General features: G+C 39.8%; 1 protein-coding gene across 2 annotated transcripts in view; it reads left to right on the top strand.

Moving 5' to 3' along the window:
- Positions 1–16,280, top strand: part of LOC119740916 (scavenger receptor class B member 1-like) — a 46,502-nt gene extending 30,222 nt beyond the window's left edge. Inside the window, exons 8-15 of one of the 2 annotated variants that reach the window (XM_038216394.1) lie at positions 1,448–1,517; positions 4,083–4,258; positions 5,057–5,175; positions 5,887–5,960; positions 7,667–7,718; positions 10,233–10,403; positions 12,035–12,136; positions 14,027–16,280. In XM_038216394.1, coding sequence (XP_038072322.1) covers positions 1,448–1,517; positions 4,083–4,258; positions 5,057–5,175; positions 5,887–5,960; positions 7,667–7,718; positions 10,233–10,403; positions 12,035–12,136; positions 14,027–14,107 — 845 coding nt within the window. In that variant the 3' untranslated portion in view covers positions 14,108–16,280. The remainder of the gene's footprint in view (positions 1–1,447; positions 1,518–4,082; positions 4,259–5,056; positions 5,176–5,886; positions 5,961–7,666; positions 7,719–10,232; positions 10,404–12,034; positions 12,137–14,026) is intronic. The other variant, XM_038216395.1, reaches the window with a different exon arrangement.
- The last annotated feature ends 2,859 nt before the right edge of the window (positions 16,281–19,139 follow it).

Consider the following 19,139-nt stretch of genomic DNA (forward strand, 5'->3'; position numbering starts at 1 on the left):
TGGCCGGCAGCTGGATTCGAACCCTTGACCCTCTGATCATGAGTCACGAACCCTTACCGCTAGGCCACACTTCCCGGAGAATGAAACTAAAATTGATGAGAAATCCCACTCAAGAGTTGTTGGCGCAGAACCAGAAGGACTGGTACATTAAATACCCTTTGAGATGATTCCACCTGAGATGGTATCATTGGGAAGAAAACAATCATTGAAGGTGGTTTAAGAAAGTGTGCGCGCTTGCGTTAGCAATGGAATCCAGTTACGGGACCCCAACATTGTGTACATGCATCTCCTCTGTGTACATACATCTCCTCTGTTTTATCCTGAATGTACAATGTATAATATCCACTAAGGCCAAAAAAAAAAAAGTCTCCGGTTTCTGGTATGGAGCTTGCCCAAAAAGTGGTGCGGCGACGCTTTTTTTTTTTTTTTCTTTTTTAACTGATTTTTTTGCTTCAAATGTAGGCTGATGACTGCAAATAGTGCCCGACTAAACTTAGTGCAAATATATGGGAGTCCAGAGAGGCCACATTAAGCTTATTCTCCACCATAACCCAATCTAAAAACACGTTAAAATTGTGCAGCAGCAGGATTCCAGTCAAACCAGTGAGTTTGGCGGTTTTGAGACATCATCTTTCATTGAAAAAAAAACTTTTTCATTTTGCCGACGCGCATGGCTACAGCGACGCGCGCGCATACCAGAAATCTGAGACTTTTTTTTTGGCCTAAGCTGAACCTTCAACAAGTTGTTATGCACTCTTGCTTCAAGGGAACAAAAATACACACAAAGCAATGATGCTATGTATATTTAAAGAGGTTGTGGAATGCTCGAAAACATTTCCGTCATTTTTTGGGTATATGTAGCCTAAGGTGTGATGAAATAAAAACGACTATTGTTTCTGTCATGAAATGAGTACAAAGGGTACTTTTGAGAGCTATTTTTCAGGTCCTGTTTCGACCCGAACGTGCAATTTGTGTAGTAGCATAAACGAGTCCTGTTTATTACGTCACGATTTTACTGTGTTTTGTTTGCTGCCCGCAACGACGACTTTTACACAAATTGCACGTTCGGGTCGGAACAGGCATGACAGGGCTTGAAAAACAGCTCTCAAAAGTACCTTTTGTACTCATTTTATGACAGAAACAATAGTCGTTTTTATTTCATCACACCTTAGGCTACATATACCCGAAAAATGACGGAAATGTCTTCGAGCATTCCACAACCTCTTTAAGCCAGTTGAACTAAAGGTTAAGTCCAGTGCTTGAATGAACGTGCTTGTAAGTATCTATCAGGTCACTGTAAAGGAGTGTACGTGTAATGTTGCTGATGTTCCGTGCTTATTTAGTACATTTTGGATACCTTCTCCACAGTTTGGCTCAGAAGAATGTTGCTGCGTGTGAGCCTGAAATTTCCTTGCTTTTGTGTCAATTCATTTCTTGTTCATTTCAGATGGTATGATGTATCACATGGGCATTGAGGAGGATGAAGTCTTATATCTATTCCATCCAGATCTGTGCAGGTACGTTGATTGTCTTGGCCCTAGACTGTATTTCAGTCATGTTCCCCTTTATGTAGCCAGCGTTTGGCAAGTGCAACAACGTGTGACTTGCAGTAGAAGGCGATATCAACAAGATGAATCAAATCCAGTCGTTGAATTTTTTTGGCACTTGAACTCCAGATAGTCTGAGCACATCTCATGCATGATAGATGTGTTGTAAGGGCAATTCCATGGGTAACAGACTGACATTTTGGGAGGGGTTTTCAAAATTTATCCCTTCTGTAAGGTTGTTGTAGTAAGTAGTAAGATCCAAACTCAAGTACATTTTTGTTCATAGCAAGTGCCCCTATAACCTGCAGTTTTCTTTCCAAACTGAGTGTTAAGTGGAAAACCTCTGTGAAGTTGGCAAATAAAAAATAATGGTACACTAAATATATTATAAAGCTAAGTCCTTGCTGTTTATAAATGGTGGTGGTTTTCGTAAATCACTGCCGGGTAAAATGGCATGATCAAAAATATGCTCGGTAACAGACTGACATCGGTGGTAACAGACTGACATGCTCCGAGTTCATGTGCAACATGTACAGTAAACCTACATGTATGACCTCTTTGTCATGTTCTTTTCCTGCTTAAACTGAGGTTTTAGGTGTTTGAAACCATTGTGTAAGTACAGGTGTGATTTTGGACGAAAAATTCAAATTTTGGGCCAAAATCAACAAAAATGATGATTTTGGCCCAAAAAGTTGATATAGCGCCCTCTAGTGTTGTCGTAGGATGGCGAAGGTTGAATGCTTCTATATTGACTCAAACAATATTTGTACCAAATTTAGAAGCATTTGAATGCAAAATGTACAAATTATGCAAAAAATACTGTTTTTTGACCAAAAATTGCAAAACCATAAAGAGTAAAGCGCCCTCTTGTGGTGGCAGTAGCACAACCAAATGAGGTCAACTTATTAAGTACCTACCAACCAACATTGCCAAATTTCAGGAAAATAGGCCAAAGCACATGGCTTAAGTAGTGGTCAGAATACCTTCACCTGGGCCACTGATTTAACTATGCACTTTACCCACAATGCCTTGCATCTACAGCGATAGACTTGTACATTTGTCAGTCTGTTACCATCAGTCTGTTACCACAGGCGTCAGTCTGTTACCATGGTTTATTTCAAAAATAACAAAATGGTACATGAATTTTCTTTGGCAATTTTGTTCATAGCTTGATGACTACAGAGAATCCAAAAAAGAAAGTTGTTCAAACTAATATAAAAGACTGAAAAAATATTTTTTAGATATTTCGGTAACAGACTGACACATAGTTTTGGTAAAATTTAAAAGCGGCAGCATTTTGGGTAAAATGCAAAACAAATTCAATTTTGTAATTTTAGGCAATAAAACGCGGCTTTTTGCCTAAAAATGACAAAATTCAAGAAAATTTGTCAAAATATACTTGATTAATTGGCAAAATATACCTAACATTGCAATTTATTAAGATTTTGCTTTTTAACCAATAAGTGTTTTTTTCACCCATTTTCATGTCAATTTTGCATTTGATGTAAAATTGAGTGAATTTTATGGATTCTGTACCTCATCAGCTTTAAAATGGTAGCCAACATGACCATTTATTATAAAAAACAATTTATGACCCTCAGGATGACATTTTCATGGAATTGCCTGTAACGAACCGTTTTGGTCAAGGACTTTGTGTTATTTAGGAAGGTGGGCTAGCTTGGCTGAATCTCTGGCCTAAAGTTGTGAACTAAGTTAGTAGTAATGTAACTTTAAAAGACAGGGCATTGAACTCTACAAGCAAAATAAACTAGGAGACCAAATGGATGTTTCAATGATCCAACTGGTGGCTTCCATTCGTAACTCTAATGATTGCGTAGCTATGAGAGAGGTGTAAACAGTGGTGTTAATGTTCAACTGACCAACTCGATCTGCCGAATTTTTGGCCTGAGCACAATATTTGCCCAATTTGTAGTGTGCGTGTGGCCCCTGGGAATCCAGAGGCACATACATGTATGCGCACTGTGCGACGCAATCTGCAAACCAAAATCGCGTTCAGGTGACCATTCTGTTGCAATAGTGGCTGCGTGAGGTAATTGTATGCTCAGATTTCTTGGGTCTGAGTGCCAAAATGCCCAAGACTGCAGCAGCTTGGCTGAACAGGGAGGAACAGGCTGCATTAGAGGAACACAATCCCAAACTCAGTCTTGGGACAAGACCAGTAAGTTTACAGACATCGATACTCTCATGATTATGTGGACATGTATTGCCAAGGGCATTGTTTTGTAGAGTTCAGTATTGGATACGATTTGACTCGAAAATTGGACTGGAAAGATACTTTGTGAAAAGCACTTTGCAAAATTCATTCAAAAGTCGAGAAAAATCCGCCCCCCAACTTTATTTGCAATACCCTTGAAAACATTTTTGCCCCGGCTGTGAGATGGTTAAAATAACCCGGCCCTTTCAGGGTTAACTTGTTTCTTTTTTATTTAGCCACCACCTGTGGTTGGCAGTTCTTATAATGGGAAAAAGAAGGTAAAAAAACTCGTTTTAATTCACTTTGATCTTTCTTCCCAGGTCCATGCCTTACACCTTCGTCCAAGACGACGTACTCGAAGGTGTTCCCCTGAAGATGTTTGGTGTAGCCCCCTGGGCCTACCAGAACAGCAGTACCTACCCCCTCAATAAAGGCTTTAATATCACCACTGATGATGTGCCCAGAGGACTCATGAGAGTTGATCCATGCAGATTTGGTACGACCTCCAAATTTAGATCATTTGAATTTTTGCTCATATAATCCTCACGCTGCCGAGAATGCATACATTTTGATATCTTGCAGATAATCTTAACTTGTAAGGTAGCGAGTGCGTGTACATTTATCTTCAAGCAAACTTGTATCCTCAAACCTGATTGGTCAATCCATGGCAGTGCGTATAATCCTGTACAGCCTGTCTCAAAAAAAAATGCTGCAAGCAGAAACAGGCTCTGTTGTCCTTGGAATATTGAAACAATGTTTCATGATGCTTATATATATAACCTGGGATATTCAGCTTTCAAATGCCATTTGTTTTATCAAGTTTGCTTTTGCCAAACCAGAGATATGGTCCGTTGAACACAAACACTCAAAAATCAATTTGTGCCACTTTCTACATTGTTAGGCCTAATAATGACAGGACAAGACATGGCACCTGTTCAAATCCGACTTCAATTGAGGGTCGCAATTCCAGAAGATATGTTTTTATTATGATGATTTGGAGAGTTTGTTACCAATAATGAAAAGAACATTATAATATGAATAACAAAAGTGTTTCTTCACCTATCATGCCTATTCATAACTAATTGTTTTTTGCACGATCATACATGTGTATAATACTGGCAATACTGCTGTTTATAGTATCAACTTACGGAAAGTGGCACAAATTGATTTAGATGGGGTCGTTCGGTCACCCCCAACTGTACTTTCTTTGCCGGTGAGGGGGTACTTGTAAACGGAGCGGATACAGTATTGACCATCTCGCACCAATGTATTTCAAATCTATTCTAATTTGCAGAGACACCGATTGCCTTATCCAACCCCCATTTCTTTGACGGTGATCCCAGTTTAGCAGGTGGCGTCGACGGTCTCAGCCCAAATGCAGACAGACACAGAAACTATTTTTCCATAGAGCCGGTGAGTTTGATTATTATGTACCGGTATGTGTTTTTGATAGGCACCTTTAATTTTCAGTAATAAGGTGGAGACGTTTTTTTTTTAAATTTTGTCACATTTTGTTTTAACGTTTTTTTCGTGGGTCTTTTATACTTACTGTGCTGGGGCCGTATTCACAATTAAAACGACTTCAGTCGCGGAAAGTAAGCACCCCACTTAATTATGTGACTTAGACGAGTCTTCTATTTTAAGCAGTATGGAGTACCGAAGTGAATACGTCACACGCACAAAATGTGTGTGAAAGACATCGGGTGATTCAGCCCATGAACCAACACGCACGCGTACTCCATTCGTTTGCACCACACTTTCTGATTCTAAATGACGTCACACTTCGGTACTCTATTCACATTTTTATTAAGTGCCCCTCTTATTTTCTTGACTTTAATCGAAGTGTGGTGACGGGTTACCTTGTATGATTATGTGATGAGCTTGTGTTTGTACAAGAAGGCTTTAGAAAAAAAAATACTCAGTTATAATCATAAAATATTATTGAATTAGCACTTGTAATTTCACTTGTAATTCACAGTTCCCCTGACATAAATCCAGTAATTCCAGGAACAAATATCAGAAATATTCTGGAAACTGAAGGACTGATCGGTTTCAGTAACTCTGCCGCTTTATTATTTTGAATTATATTTTGAATTTGAATTTTCTTCACTCATTTGTGTGCAGATTCTAGGTATGCCTTTCAAACTCCGTATGAGGTTGCAGATTAACCAATATGTACAGCAAGTCTCAGGTGTATGGTGAGTCTGTCTGCCTCATAAACTCCTCTGATGCTATCCAAATTCAGACTTTGATTTGAGAAGGTCGACTCCATACCATTGATGACCTCCAAATTTGCAGACATTGCTTCATTGTTATTCGCAACCATAGAAGCAAATTTTGTGAAATATGTTGAAGTATTTATAAGGACAATTTAACGTAATTAAAAACCCTAAAGAAATAAAAAAAAAAAAATTCCAAATGCTACGAATGAAAAGTGTATAATTTTGATCTAATTATCCATATTTTATTGACAGCGTTACTTTTACTGACAAATTAATGAATAAAAGTACTCACAAAAAATCAACCAACACCATGGTGATTCGAGCTGATTCCACTACAAATAAAAGCCGAGTAAATTTTTTTTTTCATGCCGGGTTTATTTTGACAATGACCAGACCCAGGCGCGGGAATATTTTTCACGAATGTCAATGCCAGATGGGCTCAGGCATGATCTGCGCATTCTGCGGGTTGCATACCCTGATCTTTCCAGCCTCGCTCGCTGAGAGTGGGTCGCCGACAGATATTTCCGGCCTCTCCCGTTGTGGGTTTATCAGTCATCCGATCTGACTTTCGGAAAACTTTTGCATGTATACCATGTAACCAAGTACTCCAGTGGGAACTGGTTAAATCATTGTTGTAACTACTATAAGTGGTACATGTTTTTCAGAATTGTAATCCACTTTATGCTGATAACTTTTATAATGCACCTTGTTGAATTGTTCGAAATGTATGTCCGACAACCTGGAACTGCCCTAACCACTTCAGAGTAAGACCATTAATTTCAACATTCTGGGTTTTTTTCCTACAGAGAAAGGAATAACATGTGTGATGCGATCAAGCTAAATGAGTCGTTTGTCGACCCTGGTCAATTTTTTTTTTTTTTTACAAATTTGAAAAGAGCACAATCTCAGCATTACCGATTACTGCTGTGAAAACCGCATGCTGATACCATCTTTAGTTCAAAAATTATGGAAGTCGGAACACCAAGAGATGTGATGAAGTGATGTGATGAAGTGGCCCTATATTTGGCCTGAATCTGCAAATGAAAATTCCCGACAGACGACTCATTTAGCTTGATCACATCACTTATATAAACACTGTAAAGACAAATTCAAGCACGCTTACAATTCTGTCACGATGGCCCCTTTAAATGGCGAAAGCATTGTGCTAGGTTCATTTCAGGTAATCCGTCATGGGGCAGTTGCTTTTTACAAAAAGCATGCACCATGGCTTCTCCGCTTAACGGCTAACGGAGCCTTGTGATGTTCAGCGATCACGTGCCCGGATCCGTCTATAGATCTCTCTCAAAAGATGTCACTTCCTACAGATTGCCATATGCATTGGCATTTGGGGCATCAAATTTTCTTGACGTGCATCAGGCTGCGCCATATTTCGAAGCAATTTTGGGCAACACGCACGTGTTTAGAACACTTTGCACACTGCGCGCACACGCACCTGGTGGCGTTGAACCCACAGTTGTAACTTTCTTGCGCCCTAGGAGAGAGATCTATGTTAGAAAAAATTGCCAAACTTGCTCGGACGGGACTAGAACCACCGACCTTTAGTCATCACTGGAAGATATTTTGATTTGAAATCCAAATTCGAAGTTACAGAGGGCAATTAGATTTAGTTGACACAAACCAGCCCTGGTTGTTGATATTGAATTTATTACTTATGTTTACAGGCAAACAGCAAATGTGAAGACCATGTACATGCCGGGATTCTGGTTTGAAGAGGTAGGAAAACACTTGACCCTAACCCTGACAGGTGCAACACAGTGCAACAGGTGCTAAAGTCTGTGTGGACCTTGTTGCATTTTGGTCTGCAACACTTATGCATAAACTGCCAGTTCAGAGACAATAGAGCCTGAAAGTTCACCCCTGGTGGCGCGCTTATGGAACCCTTACATGTAATAGGAAAAGTAATGTGCAAAAATTCTTAAAATTGCAATACTTTTTGTTGCATTTATTTTTTGAAGAAAATCATCCTTGAACAAGAAAATGTCAAATTGTTACTAGAAACTCAATTTATGTAAACTGAAAAATCGCTGGAAAATGAGTAAAAACGAATTTTATTTTACGACTTTCCATATCCAGCATTGTCGTTCTTAGGTCTCCTTGCTCTGTGCACCTTTGTTTTCACATTGTCTACTTGTGTGAGAACAAACATGCCTAACATTGGCTTGAGCAGATCACAGGAGCCTCCCAAAAAACGGTCAGTTTTAGATTTTTTTTTATTAAACTTCCTATGAAAACATACATTCTGTGCCAAGTAGTCCTCTACAGTCAAAATCAATCAAGTGACTGTTTTCAACAGTTAAGAATCCCCAGCCTGCATTAAAGCAGGATTGACTGGCAGTGACTGTTTGTGTAACTCGATAACAGCATGTACAGCTTTGCTTTGGCTGTGGGTAATTGATAAGCCAGCTGCGCCCACAACTTGCCTGCTTTGTCTGTTCATGGTCTGTTGACTGAGTTTGACTAGTCACAGTGCTTGCCTGACATATGATCTGACTGCTGGTGACTAGACTGTGTTAAAAGTATAGCAGAGGAAGTGGATGAAGATTTTTTTTATTAAACTTCGTATGAAAACATACATTCTGTGCCAAGTAGTCCCTTCAGTCAAAATCAATCAAGTGACTGTTTTCAACAGTTAAGAATCCCCAGCCTGCATTAAAGCAAGGTTGACTGGCAGTGACTGTTTGTGTAACTCGATACAGCTTTGCTTTGGCTGTGGGTAATTGATAAGCCAGGTGCGCCAACAACTTGCCTGCTTTGTCTGTTCATGGTCTGTTGACTGAGTTTGACTAGTGCTTACCTGACATATGATCTGACTGCTGGTGACTAGCCTGTGTTAAAAGTATAGCAGAGGAAGTGGATGAAAATTTAACTCTCTGTGACTGTTTAAATAGCAGGAGGGTTATATACTAATGAGTCCTTCCAGTTTATTCACATAATTTGAAAACTTTAAAAGACATCTTGGTCTTCTATTTTACTTTCAATTCAACCCAATGACCACGGATTTAAGGGGTATGCATTCATAAGTTGCACAAGTCCGCATGTATTTTAGATTCTCGGAAGTGAGACGACAGAATTTGGCCTGATATTTCTCTTTCAAGGCAGGTGTTTTATCAGTTTCCATTTCAGCAACAATTTTACAAAGGTCTTTTCCGAGGGTGATTGTCTTAAGAAATGAACCAAATATGATATACAAGGGTCGCGGAAGTGCGCCACCAACTTTCAGGCTCTATGGGAAGTACCATCTACATCTACATCGGACAATTTCACTGTTAGATCCTATTACAGTTGTCAAGGTCCACAGTTTCTGAGGCAGCTTGGCAGTAGGAATCTTGACCTAAGTTTTAGATCTCCTCACACTTTGTAGCATCACACATCGAGTGTTGCATTTTGTTGTATTAGGACAGGTTCAGTGGACAAAATATTCTGGAGGGTGAGGGTGTTTTTCAAGCTTTGCCAAATTGTTGTGGAATAGTGTGAAAGGGGCATACCTTTGATGTACAGAGCATGTAAAAAAAAACGAAACCCAAATGTTGGGATTATTGTTGTAGTGAAGTTCTGCATGTAGCACTTTCAAAATCTAGGATATGGAAGCCCAAGTTAGAAGCTTTCTTTTAGTACAAGAATCATTCAAATCGCTCATGTACTTTTTAAGTTACGGAGTTTTAAACACAACCGCCGTTTTAAAATTCTGTCCACAAATCACAAAAAAGTGTGCGTTCTTTCAGCAAAACGAAAACAATTCACGCACATCCCTACGTGATTTGTTTTCGTTTTGCTGCACCTTTCTGTGATCCGTGGACAGAACTTTAAAACGGTGGTTGTGTTTAAGATTCCATAACTTGAAAATTACATGAGTGATTTGAATGATTCTTGTACTAAAAGAAAGCTTATGAATTGGGCTTTCCTATCCTAGATTTTGAAAGTGCTACATGCAGAACTTCACTAAAACAATGGTCCCGACATTTTGGGTTTCATTTTCTTTTACTCACCCTGTATAATTCACTCACACTTTGTTGTGATTCGTATTGGGAAAAGAGACATCTTTACAAATTACAATGCAAAACATTTTAATATTATGCCAACGTGTTTCTCAATGTATTAGAGTGAGGAGTGGTGTTCTACACTTGCCCCGCTTTTTGAGGGCTTACAGGCCCAGTGAAATCTTTGGAGCTACATTCCCTATAGTCAGATAGATGGCGGACATTTCAAGTCTGATTTTTTCTATTCCAGGATGTCACTGCAAATGAAGAAGTCATAGGTTACTATGACACAGGCATCAAGCTGACCGGGATTATAGCACTGGTGATGCAGTACCTTAGCATTGTTATCGGAGCTAGCCTTATAATAGCATTCCTTCTTGTTGGACTCTGTAAGCTGGTTACAAAACCAAAGAAGAGCATTGTAAGTATCTTCTTGGCAATCATTCTTTTCACGGTGCGCCATGACAGCGGGCAGGTTTTGTTATTTAAATTCAGTTAAGTACCTAATCAAGTTTATCACACAGGAACAAAGACTGCCCACTGTCATGGCACACCATGCTAAGGGGCTATCTTCTTCTTCTTCATTCATTCATTTTCATGATGACTTGATGAGTTGGGCCCAACTGTCCCTGTCGAGCATAGTGTTGGAAAGAGATGGACCACTCAGACCAGTTTCTAGCTCGATGGATGTTTTCAGGGTCATGTTGGGACGACCTTTTCGTCGAGGGGCTTCAGGATTCCAGAGGAGAACTTGACTAGCTGGCTCATTATGTCGATAAACGTGACCGGCTAGCCGAAGGCGACGCTGTCTGATGGTGGTGGAGATAGGGGGAAGGGCACCATACAGAACAGAGTTAGGGAGATGTTGTTGCCAAGAAACGTTCTGTACAGCCCGCAACATCCGTGTATAGGTGCCATAGGGGCTATAGGACATTTTTTTAAGCAAATAAATAATTCTTTGCTTTAACCCTAACCCCTTGAGTGCATTACTAGGAACCTTCCTCATTCCTGCAATTTCCAACACCATGTGGTAAACTCCACACCCAAACTGTTGGACTCTGATTATGGTGGTATGCCTGACCCCATGTAAAGCATAATCAGTTTACTAGTGCAGTACTCACGCCAACAGATTCCAACAAACCCTGGTGTTGGAGTTTGATTGCATTGGGATTGTTAGGGTTAATTGGAAATATATCTGTACTTAGAAGCTCAAAGACATTTTGTGTGTTCTACAGAATATTTTATACATTTTATTTATGTATTTCTTTATTTCTGTTTTTTTTTATTTTATTTATTTAACACGCCCATGCAAACATACATTCTCTACCAAGTTGTCCTTTCAGTCAAAATCAATCAAGTAACTGTTTGGAAGCAAATAAAGAGCTCACAGCTAGCCTACATAAAGCAGGCTTACCTGGCTGTGACTGTTTATGTAGCTTGATACAGCTATGCTTTGACTAGGTGATTGATAAGCCAGCTGTGTTTATACCACTTGCCTGCTTTTGTCTGTTGACTGAATTTGACTAGTCAGAGTGCTTGCTTCAAATATGATCTGACTGTTTGTAACTAGCCTGTGTAAAAGGCAAGGCAGGGGAGAGGAATGATTTTTTAAACTGTCTGTGACTGTTCAGACCACCGTGCCAGACTGACTCCCCGATGTTGCTTTGGACTTGTTCATGGCGGATTTTTTTTTTTTGTGGCCAGTTTCGATTACAAATTTCATCTTAGCTCGGAATTTCAAGTGCGAACAATAGTTTGTTTTTTCTGGTTTACTCTATTTTCTCAATAATTTTTCTGGTATTGACCCTTCCTGTCTGTCAATAAAACAGTTAGCATTGACCAATCAGATCATGACTGCTGCTTAGGTGACCATGGTTACAAACACTGTAATGAAATGTACACAAAGCAAAGGTGAAGGGGGGGGGGCTTGTGGCCAAATCAGGAATGGTCCACTCAGTACCTGACATTACAGGACCAAGGTGCCTCACGTACCTTTTCCTGACTCGGTGAGTTCTCCTACTGATCGCTTCAGCCGTTTCTTTGTTCCAAAAGCTTTCTGCTGATCGGGATGCAGTACCTCCCCCTGTGCCTGACACGTCTAGTTACCAGCCGACATCGAATACTGAAACTCTCCACTCAGCTTCGCCCAAGGAAGTTCGTATATCAGTTTTCAAATCACCGGCGACATGTAGTGATCTAGACCCAATCCCTACGTTAGCTTCAGTGTGCTAGTTCCATTATACATGCAATCACAAACATCATGGAATCTGGTGTTGCTAATTCCCTCCCATCTCAAACATTCCCATGTGCAATATTGCTCAAGAAGTCGGCTCTCGACCCCAACAAACTCCAAAACTAGCGCCCTGTTTCAGATCTGCCCTACATTTCGAAGATACTGGAGTACATCGCCTTTTCAAAGTCGTCATAATTGCTGCTGGAAAATCATCTAACCGACAGCTTCTTATCTGCGTATCTTCAGAGCCACAGTGTAGAGACCCTTCTTGTTCACCTTGCTAACCATGTTCTTAGATGGACTTTGGTAGAGTGAACGCTCTTGTGCACCTTGACTTATCATCAGCATTCGACACAGTCAATCATGCCATCCTGATAGATCGCCTGTACTCCCTTGGAGTTCAAGGATCTGCACTGGACTGGTGTTCATCCTACCTGAAGGATTGGCATCAATCTGGAAACATTAATAGAGAACTATCATCCCCTACCCACCTTGACCACTGTGGTGTCCCCCAGAGCTCTGTTAGGGGCCCACTACTACTATTTACATACTTCCAGTTGGCCACATCATCCAAAAACACAACATTCACTATCATTGCTTCACTGATGGCATTCAGTTGCATTGTTCCATTGACCCATTGCAAGCCAACGTGCAGTCTGCCTTTATGAAGTTAGAAGCGTGCATCGACGAAATCAAAACGTAGATGCGTTTATACAGTCACAAACTGAATGACATGAAGTCCGAGTTCATGGTAGTTAGCTCGAAACAGCAGCTCGCCAAGTTTGACATCCCCAGCCTTCGCATTGAGGATACTCACATGCAGCCTTCTACAAGTTGCTGTAACCTTGGAATCATACATGTTACATGTAATTGACTCACACTTGTCACAAACCCACCAGGTCTCATCGGTTTTCAAATCTGCCCGTTTTCATCTTTGCAACCTGGGCTTCATTCTAAAATATCTCACCCCTACTGCTATGGAGCAACTGGTACATGCACTTGCATGCACAACATCACGGTTTGATTTCTGTATCTCCCGGCCTACCGGTACCTCGGTACCTCTTTGACAGACTCCAACGTCTTCAAAATGCCGTCGTTCGTCTTGTGTCATTGTCCAAACGTACCATGCATTATCAGCTGAATAGAAATCACTCCACTGGGTATATCAATGACTGCATCGCTTTCAAAACAATCCATGGATCCTCACCAGTCTACATGTCCGATCTCATCCAACAATAAAGCCAATCATGCAACCTTTGTTTAGCTACAACAACACAGTTGACTGTTCCCCGGACGTATCACTCACGGGGAGATCGTTCATTCCCACACGCCACCTTCAAACTCTGAAACAATCTACCAGTTGAACTATGACAAAGTTTGTCATTGCAGTCGTTTAAATCTTCTCTCAAATCACAGTTGTTCACCTCTCGTTTTTCAGTTTTGAGTTTGACTTATTTATGTTGTGTAAATCTTACAGCGCCTGTTTGGAACATTTTCAACACTGCGCAATGCGTGCTAGATTGTGTAAAATACGCAGTTGCACTTCTCCTACAGAAATGGCCGTCATTGAACGAGCCCTATAGGCTAGATCGATTGCTCATAGTCCAATTAGTAAAAAAAATACCGAAAGTCGTGGGGGTAGGATAATGGAAATTGGGGTTAGGGTTAGGAAAGCTGGATTATTATTTGTTCACAAGTCTATGGGAATGTCTCCCTAACGGTATATTTTTCGGTTATGTTATAATATTACAGTTGTATTTACATACATTGTACTGACACTGTGGTTTTCTTGCTTTCACTCCTTCTCACAGTTGGAAGAAGCAAATGCCGCCACATACGAATCCGTCCACGTGTACGACAACAGTATAAACCTTACTGAACAAAGTGATTAGGCTCCTTAGACCGAGGGAGCACATTATCTGAGTATGATGGACGCCTGACACTATAGAGTATGAAGCAGGTGATCTATTGGGTTCCTTCATTTGATCGGCGGTTGTGGGGAGTTATTAACCATTTTATGGTTATAAAAACAGAAATTTATATCACATTTATTGAAGAACTTTAGCAGCTTTAATTCAATTTAAAAATTAAATTAAAGCAGCAGAGCAGACCAAAGTTATGTTACCCAAGTTATGTTACCCAAGTTTCATGTCTGTACGGCCAAAACGGCATCCTAACAGTGTCCGACTGACAAAAATGTGGCCTATGATGGGGACATATTTTTAGACAAGAAAAATTACAGTGCCTGTATCATGCGCAGGAAGATGACCAGTGATGTCAGGAATGCCACTTTGACTTAAACTTTTAGTTTCTGTAGACCGTCATTTTTGGAGCAAGAATCACATAGCAGTATCCACAGTTCGTATAGGCAAGTGCGGACAAACGGGATTTCTTTATGTTGGCTTATCTAGCTCCCAGACCTATGTTCTTGAAACTCAATGGTTCTTGAGTCTCGAGTGCTGAATGGTTACACATAGGCAACCAATGAAAAGTGGGGTGCAAAATGAATCGATTTTTTCATCGGATGATGTCACCCCATCCCCACCTATAGACCGGTATCATGTTGCAGCCATTTGATTTTGTTCCCATTCAAATCAATGTAACCAAACCCAGACTGGAAGGAAAAATAGTTTGGTTCCTTTTTGCACAGAAAACAGTATCACTCAGTACTGTTATTGGATGCAGGGAACATGACTGAAATGGTGGCAGCATGATAAAGGTCCATTGCGGGTGAACATGGCTTAAAACTTGGACACAGACTTGACAATTCTGCAGTCTGCTGACTAGTTGCAGTAGTTTATAGTTTCATGGATTGTGATAAATCTCCTAATAAACATAATTTGAGAACCCTTCATTATTGGTATATTAAAAAAAAAAGTGGGAAAAGCAGCTCGTAAAATTTAGGTAAAGTTAAATGATACAAATTTTAATTGAAATAAATTTGATTTGTAAATAATGTTAATTATCATTGATTTTTGTTTTAGTGTTGACTGAAGATTTATTTGTTGGTCCATAGGGACTGGCTAGTGGCTACGCACAATGACAGGTTTGTCAACTATGTAGACTAGTCCATAATTTCTGACACAGTGTCAAAATATTATATGTAATTACATTTTTGGCCCTGAAATAATTTCTGACACAGTGTCAAAATATTATATGTAATTACATTTTTGGCCCTGAAATACTGATGCTGCATACTTTAATAGAATGGATTTTTATGTGGATGCATATTTTTGCGTGTGCTTTGTACGAGAACTTTTAAAAAGTTTTATTGCAGAATTAAGAATGTTAGAAATAAAATTGCACAAAGTGTGACTTAAATCCAACCTATATACAGGGTGGTCAAAAAAAAAACGAAAAAAAAAAACGGAATGGCACACTTCCCCGAGACTCAAACCACTTATACCAATGCATGGAGAATCTTTTTAAAGGAACAATGAAACCAAGATCGCCTGATTTGGCCCAGTAGTTTTTGTTCTAGAGCCTATTTTGTGAAGCAAGGTGGGGGTGATTTTTGTCACGATGAATTACTAAACCGCGCCCGGGGGTTGCACTTACATTATAATTGATAGAGGAATAGTGATGTAATAAAACCCACATGAAAGAAGTGTGCTTCACAAAATAGGCTCTGCAGCAAAAACAACTGGACCGATTCGGGATATTTTGGTATCATAATTCTTTTAAAAGGATTCTCCATCAATTGGTACAGGTGGTTTGAGTGTTCAAGGTAGTGGAAGTATGCCGTTCCATTTGTTTTTTTCTTGCCTTTTTTTTTAAAATTTTTTACCACCCCGTATAATGGTGCTATTTATAAAATAGCATAACTTACTAAATATGGAACGTAATTTTTTTTATTAAATAAATTTTAAAAGTAATTTTGCTGACAACAATTTTATCACTACATGTGTAAATGCACACAAAACCATTATCATGTTGAGTTTAATTTTAAAAAGTTCACGCAGCAAAAAAAAAAGATTTGTTAGTAATATTCAACCAATACGTCATTGTGCTATTTATAGAATAAAAATGATCATAACCAAAGGAATTGAAAATTCCGAATCAGGAGACTTTGTATCATAATTCAAAATAATTTCAATGTAATTGAAAGTAACAAGTTCAATGTAATTTTGCTATCAGAAATGTTATCACTGCATATCTAAATTCGATCAAAATCATTGTTAAGGTTTATCCAGTTAAAGGGAATGTACATCATTGGCTTTTGCTGTAATTGTCAGAAATGAACTATTTGAGGGGTTAGTATCAAATTTTGTTACACTGACATGTTTGAAGTTTTTTCTTCGAAAATGCTGGAAAAACCAAGAAAAACAAAAAACGTTCAAGTAGTCTGGTTCCCTGACTCCACTAAAGATCAAATGGATCGATTTCCAGATGCCGGAAAATTGTAAGGTAAGGGAACCAGTCTAGCTGGCCTGCACCCGTTCATTAATATATAACCAATAGCAAACAAAATTTGAACTGATTCCATTCCACAACATTGATTATTGCTTTATTAAAAAAAAACTTTTGTATAAACATGACGATTAGCTACATGAATAGTATGTACTGAGGCTTAGTAACGTTATTGATTATGGAAATATATGCAGAAATGAATCTGTGGCTGCTGTGTTAATTTTGTCCCTAAGATCTTTTCCACGAGTCTAAAATCCATGAAATGTCCAAATATCTGGATTTTTCATGGACTGCACAAGGCGCAATGGTTTGAGTTTCATGCACAATATTCTTTGGGGAAAGCCCTTTGGAGGAGTGTAATTATAAGTCGTGGTCTCACTTTGATTTAATAATACAGGGCGAGTAAATAAAACACGAAACCCAAATGTTGGGACCATTATTTTAGTGAATTTCTGCATGTAGCACTTTCAAAATCTAGGATATGAAAACTCAATCCAGAAGCTTTATTTTAGTACAAGAATCGTTCAAATCACTCATGTACTTTTCAAGTTACAGAATTTTAAACAGAACCACCGTTTTAAGCGTCTGTCCACGGATCACAAAAAAGGTCAGTGTTCTTTCAGCAAAACGAAAACAAATCATATTGGGGTGTGTGTGAAATGTTTTCGTTTTGCTGAAAGAACGCACTCCTTTTTTAGTGATCCGTGGACAGAACTTTAAAGCGGTGGTTGTGTTTAAAATTCCATTTCGGAAAACATTTCTGGAAATTTGTTAAAGCCAAAAATCAACATGCTTTTGGGATTCCTCCAATCAACGCCAAAGATGAGAAGATTGCTAGATCATCTAGTGACAAGGCAGAAGCATTAAACGACCAGTTCAATTCACTTTTCACTGCTGATGAGGATACTAGCTCGATGCCACCACCAAACTATATTTTTACCCCAGCTATCGACCACATCAGTGTGCACAATAAGGAGGGTGTACTGAAACTCATTGTCATCAACGAATTAATATTACTTTTTACAAAGTCAATCAAGCTGCTGGCACGGAAGTTGCTTCTAGCAAGAATTCTTAAAGAATGCCGCTACACAATATTGCACCAATACTCACCAACATGTTTCATAAATCCTTAGGTTCCCTTCAGAAAGACTAGTGTGTGCGAGGCCTTGGGTTTCATTACACCTATTATTCTATACAAAATGGGGACAAATCTAGTCCTGACTAACTGGGTCGCTAGAACTCCTTTTTTGACATTGGGGATGTTACTGTCGTACTAGCTATAGTACGACAGTAACATCCCAAATGTCAGAAAAAGGAGGTCTAACGACCCAGTTAGTGGGACTAGGACAAATCAAACCCAGCCAACTACAGACCAGTTTCTCTTACTTCTGTAAATTACTGGAGCAACAAATAATTCATCACCCCAGGGGCGGCGGAACGCTTTTCAAACGAAGGGGGGGGGGGGGGGGCACCAAAAAGTGTAAGAGGTATACACCCCTTTTACCAGACCATGGCTCGAGCTCCAAGATTTTGACGCCGACGAGGCGTTTTCCGCCGCAGCTACCAGAACATAACATGACCTCATACAAATTAGGCACCTGTATCCAAATTCGGGAAGATCCCGTGTCATTAACATCATCCTCATTAATTACAAGGTAATCCTTATATATACCGTTATCTTTAGGACACCTCTATTTTTACGACTTCTGTTCAAAACTGACTTTTGCAGATGACTGTCCAGTACCAAAGTGACTTTTGCAGGTTAAATCAGTCTTTTTTCTTCAGATAAAGTCATGTTATTTGTAATTTTGAAAGCACTTTCAAAGAAAATGTGACTGTCCTACTTTTTTTGCAGTTTGCCACTTTGCTCTTTTTAATATATTGTAGCGGTACTGCCTCGGACGACTGCCCCGGCGAGTAGCGGCGAACGGCCTAGCCTCTACGGTCGGGTACGCAGATCCGTTTCGGCGGAGATTTACCGCCAGGCCCGCAGCAGACTACCAAAGGATCACCCTTACACGCTCTCTCGCTCACACAACCCAAGCGGACTAACTAGGGGGACTGTGGAAGGATGGGGACCTGACACCAGATATGTCTTTCGGAAGATTATTTTATTCGCCTACCCAGGCGCCTCGCCTACGTGATCTTATACTCAATCACTTCCCTTACAAACTCAGAGATTACATCATTATCTGGATTATAATGCAGGAATCATTAATTAAATACACTCACACAAAGTATGAGGCTCCCTCCGCTGCGACTATAGGTGATTGGTGATTGGTTAATTGTGGGAGATTAAAATAGTGCAACTTTTCCTGAGACCGCGCACGGGTTCCGGCCACAGCAGAAAGAGGGCGAAGCTGAGCGCATGGCCGCTTATATACACTGGCGCTATTGGCTGGTGCCCCCATAAACCTGGGTGAGTGCACGCGCACCCCGCTGGCTACCAGTAGAGAACTAAAGTGCGCCCTCCATAAAATGCATTGCGCTACAATATATTCTGTTTGTCATCGT

The sequence above is a fragment of the Patiria miniata genome, unplaced genomic scaffold (assembly GCF_015706575.1).
Source record: "Patiria miniata isolate m_02_andy unplaced genomic scaffold, ASM1570657v1 HiC_scaffold_5, whole genome shotgun sequence".
Taxonomy (NCBI): Eukaryota; Metazoa; Echinodermata; class Asteroidea; order Valvatida; family Asterinidae; genus Patiria; species Patiria miniata.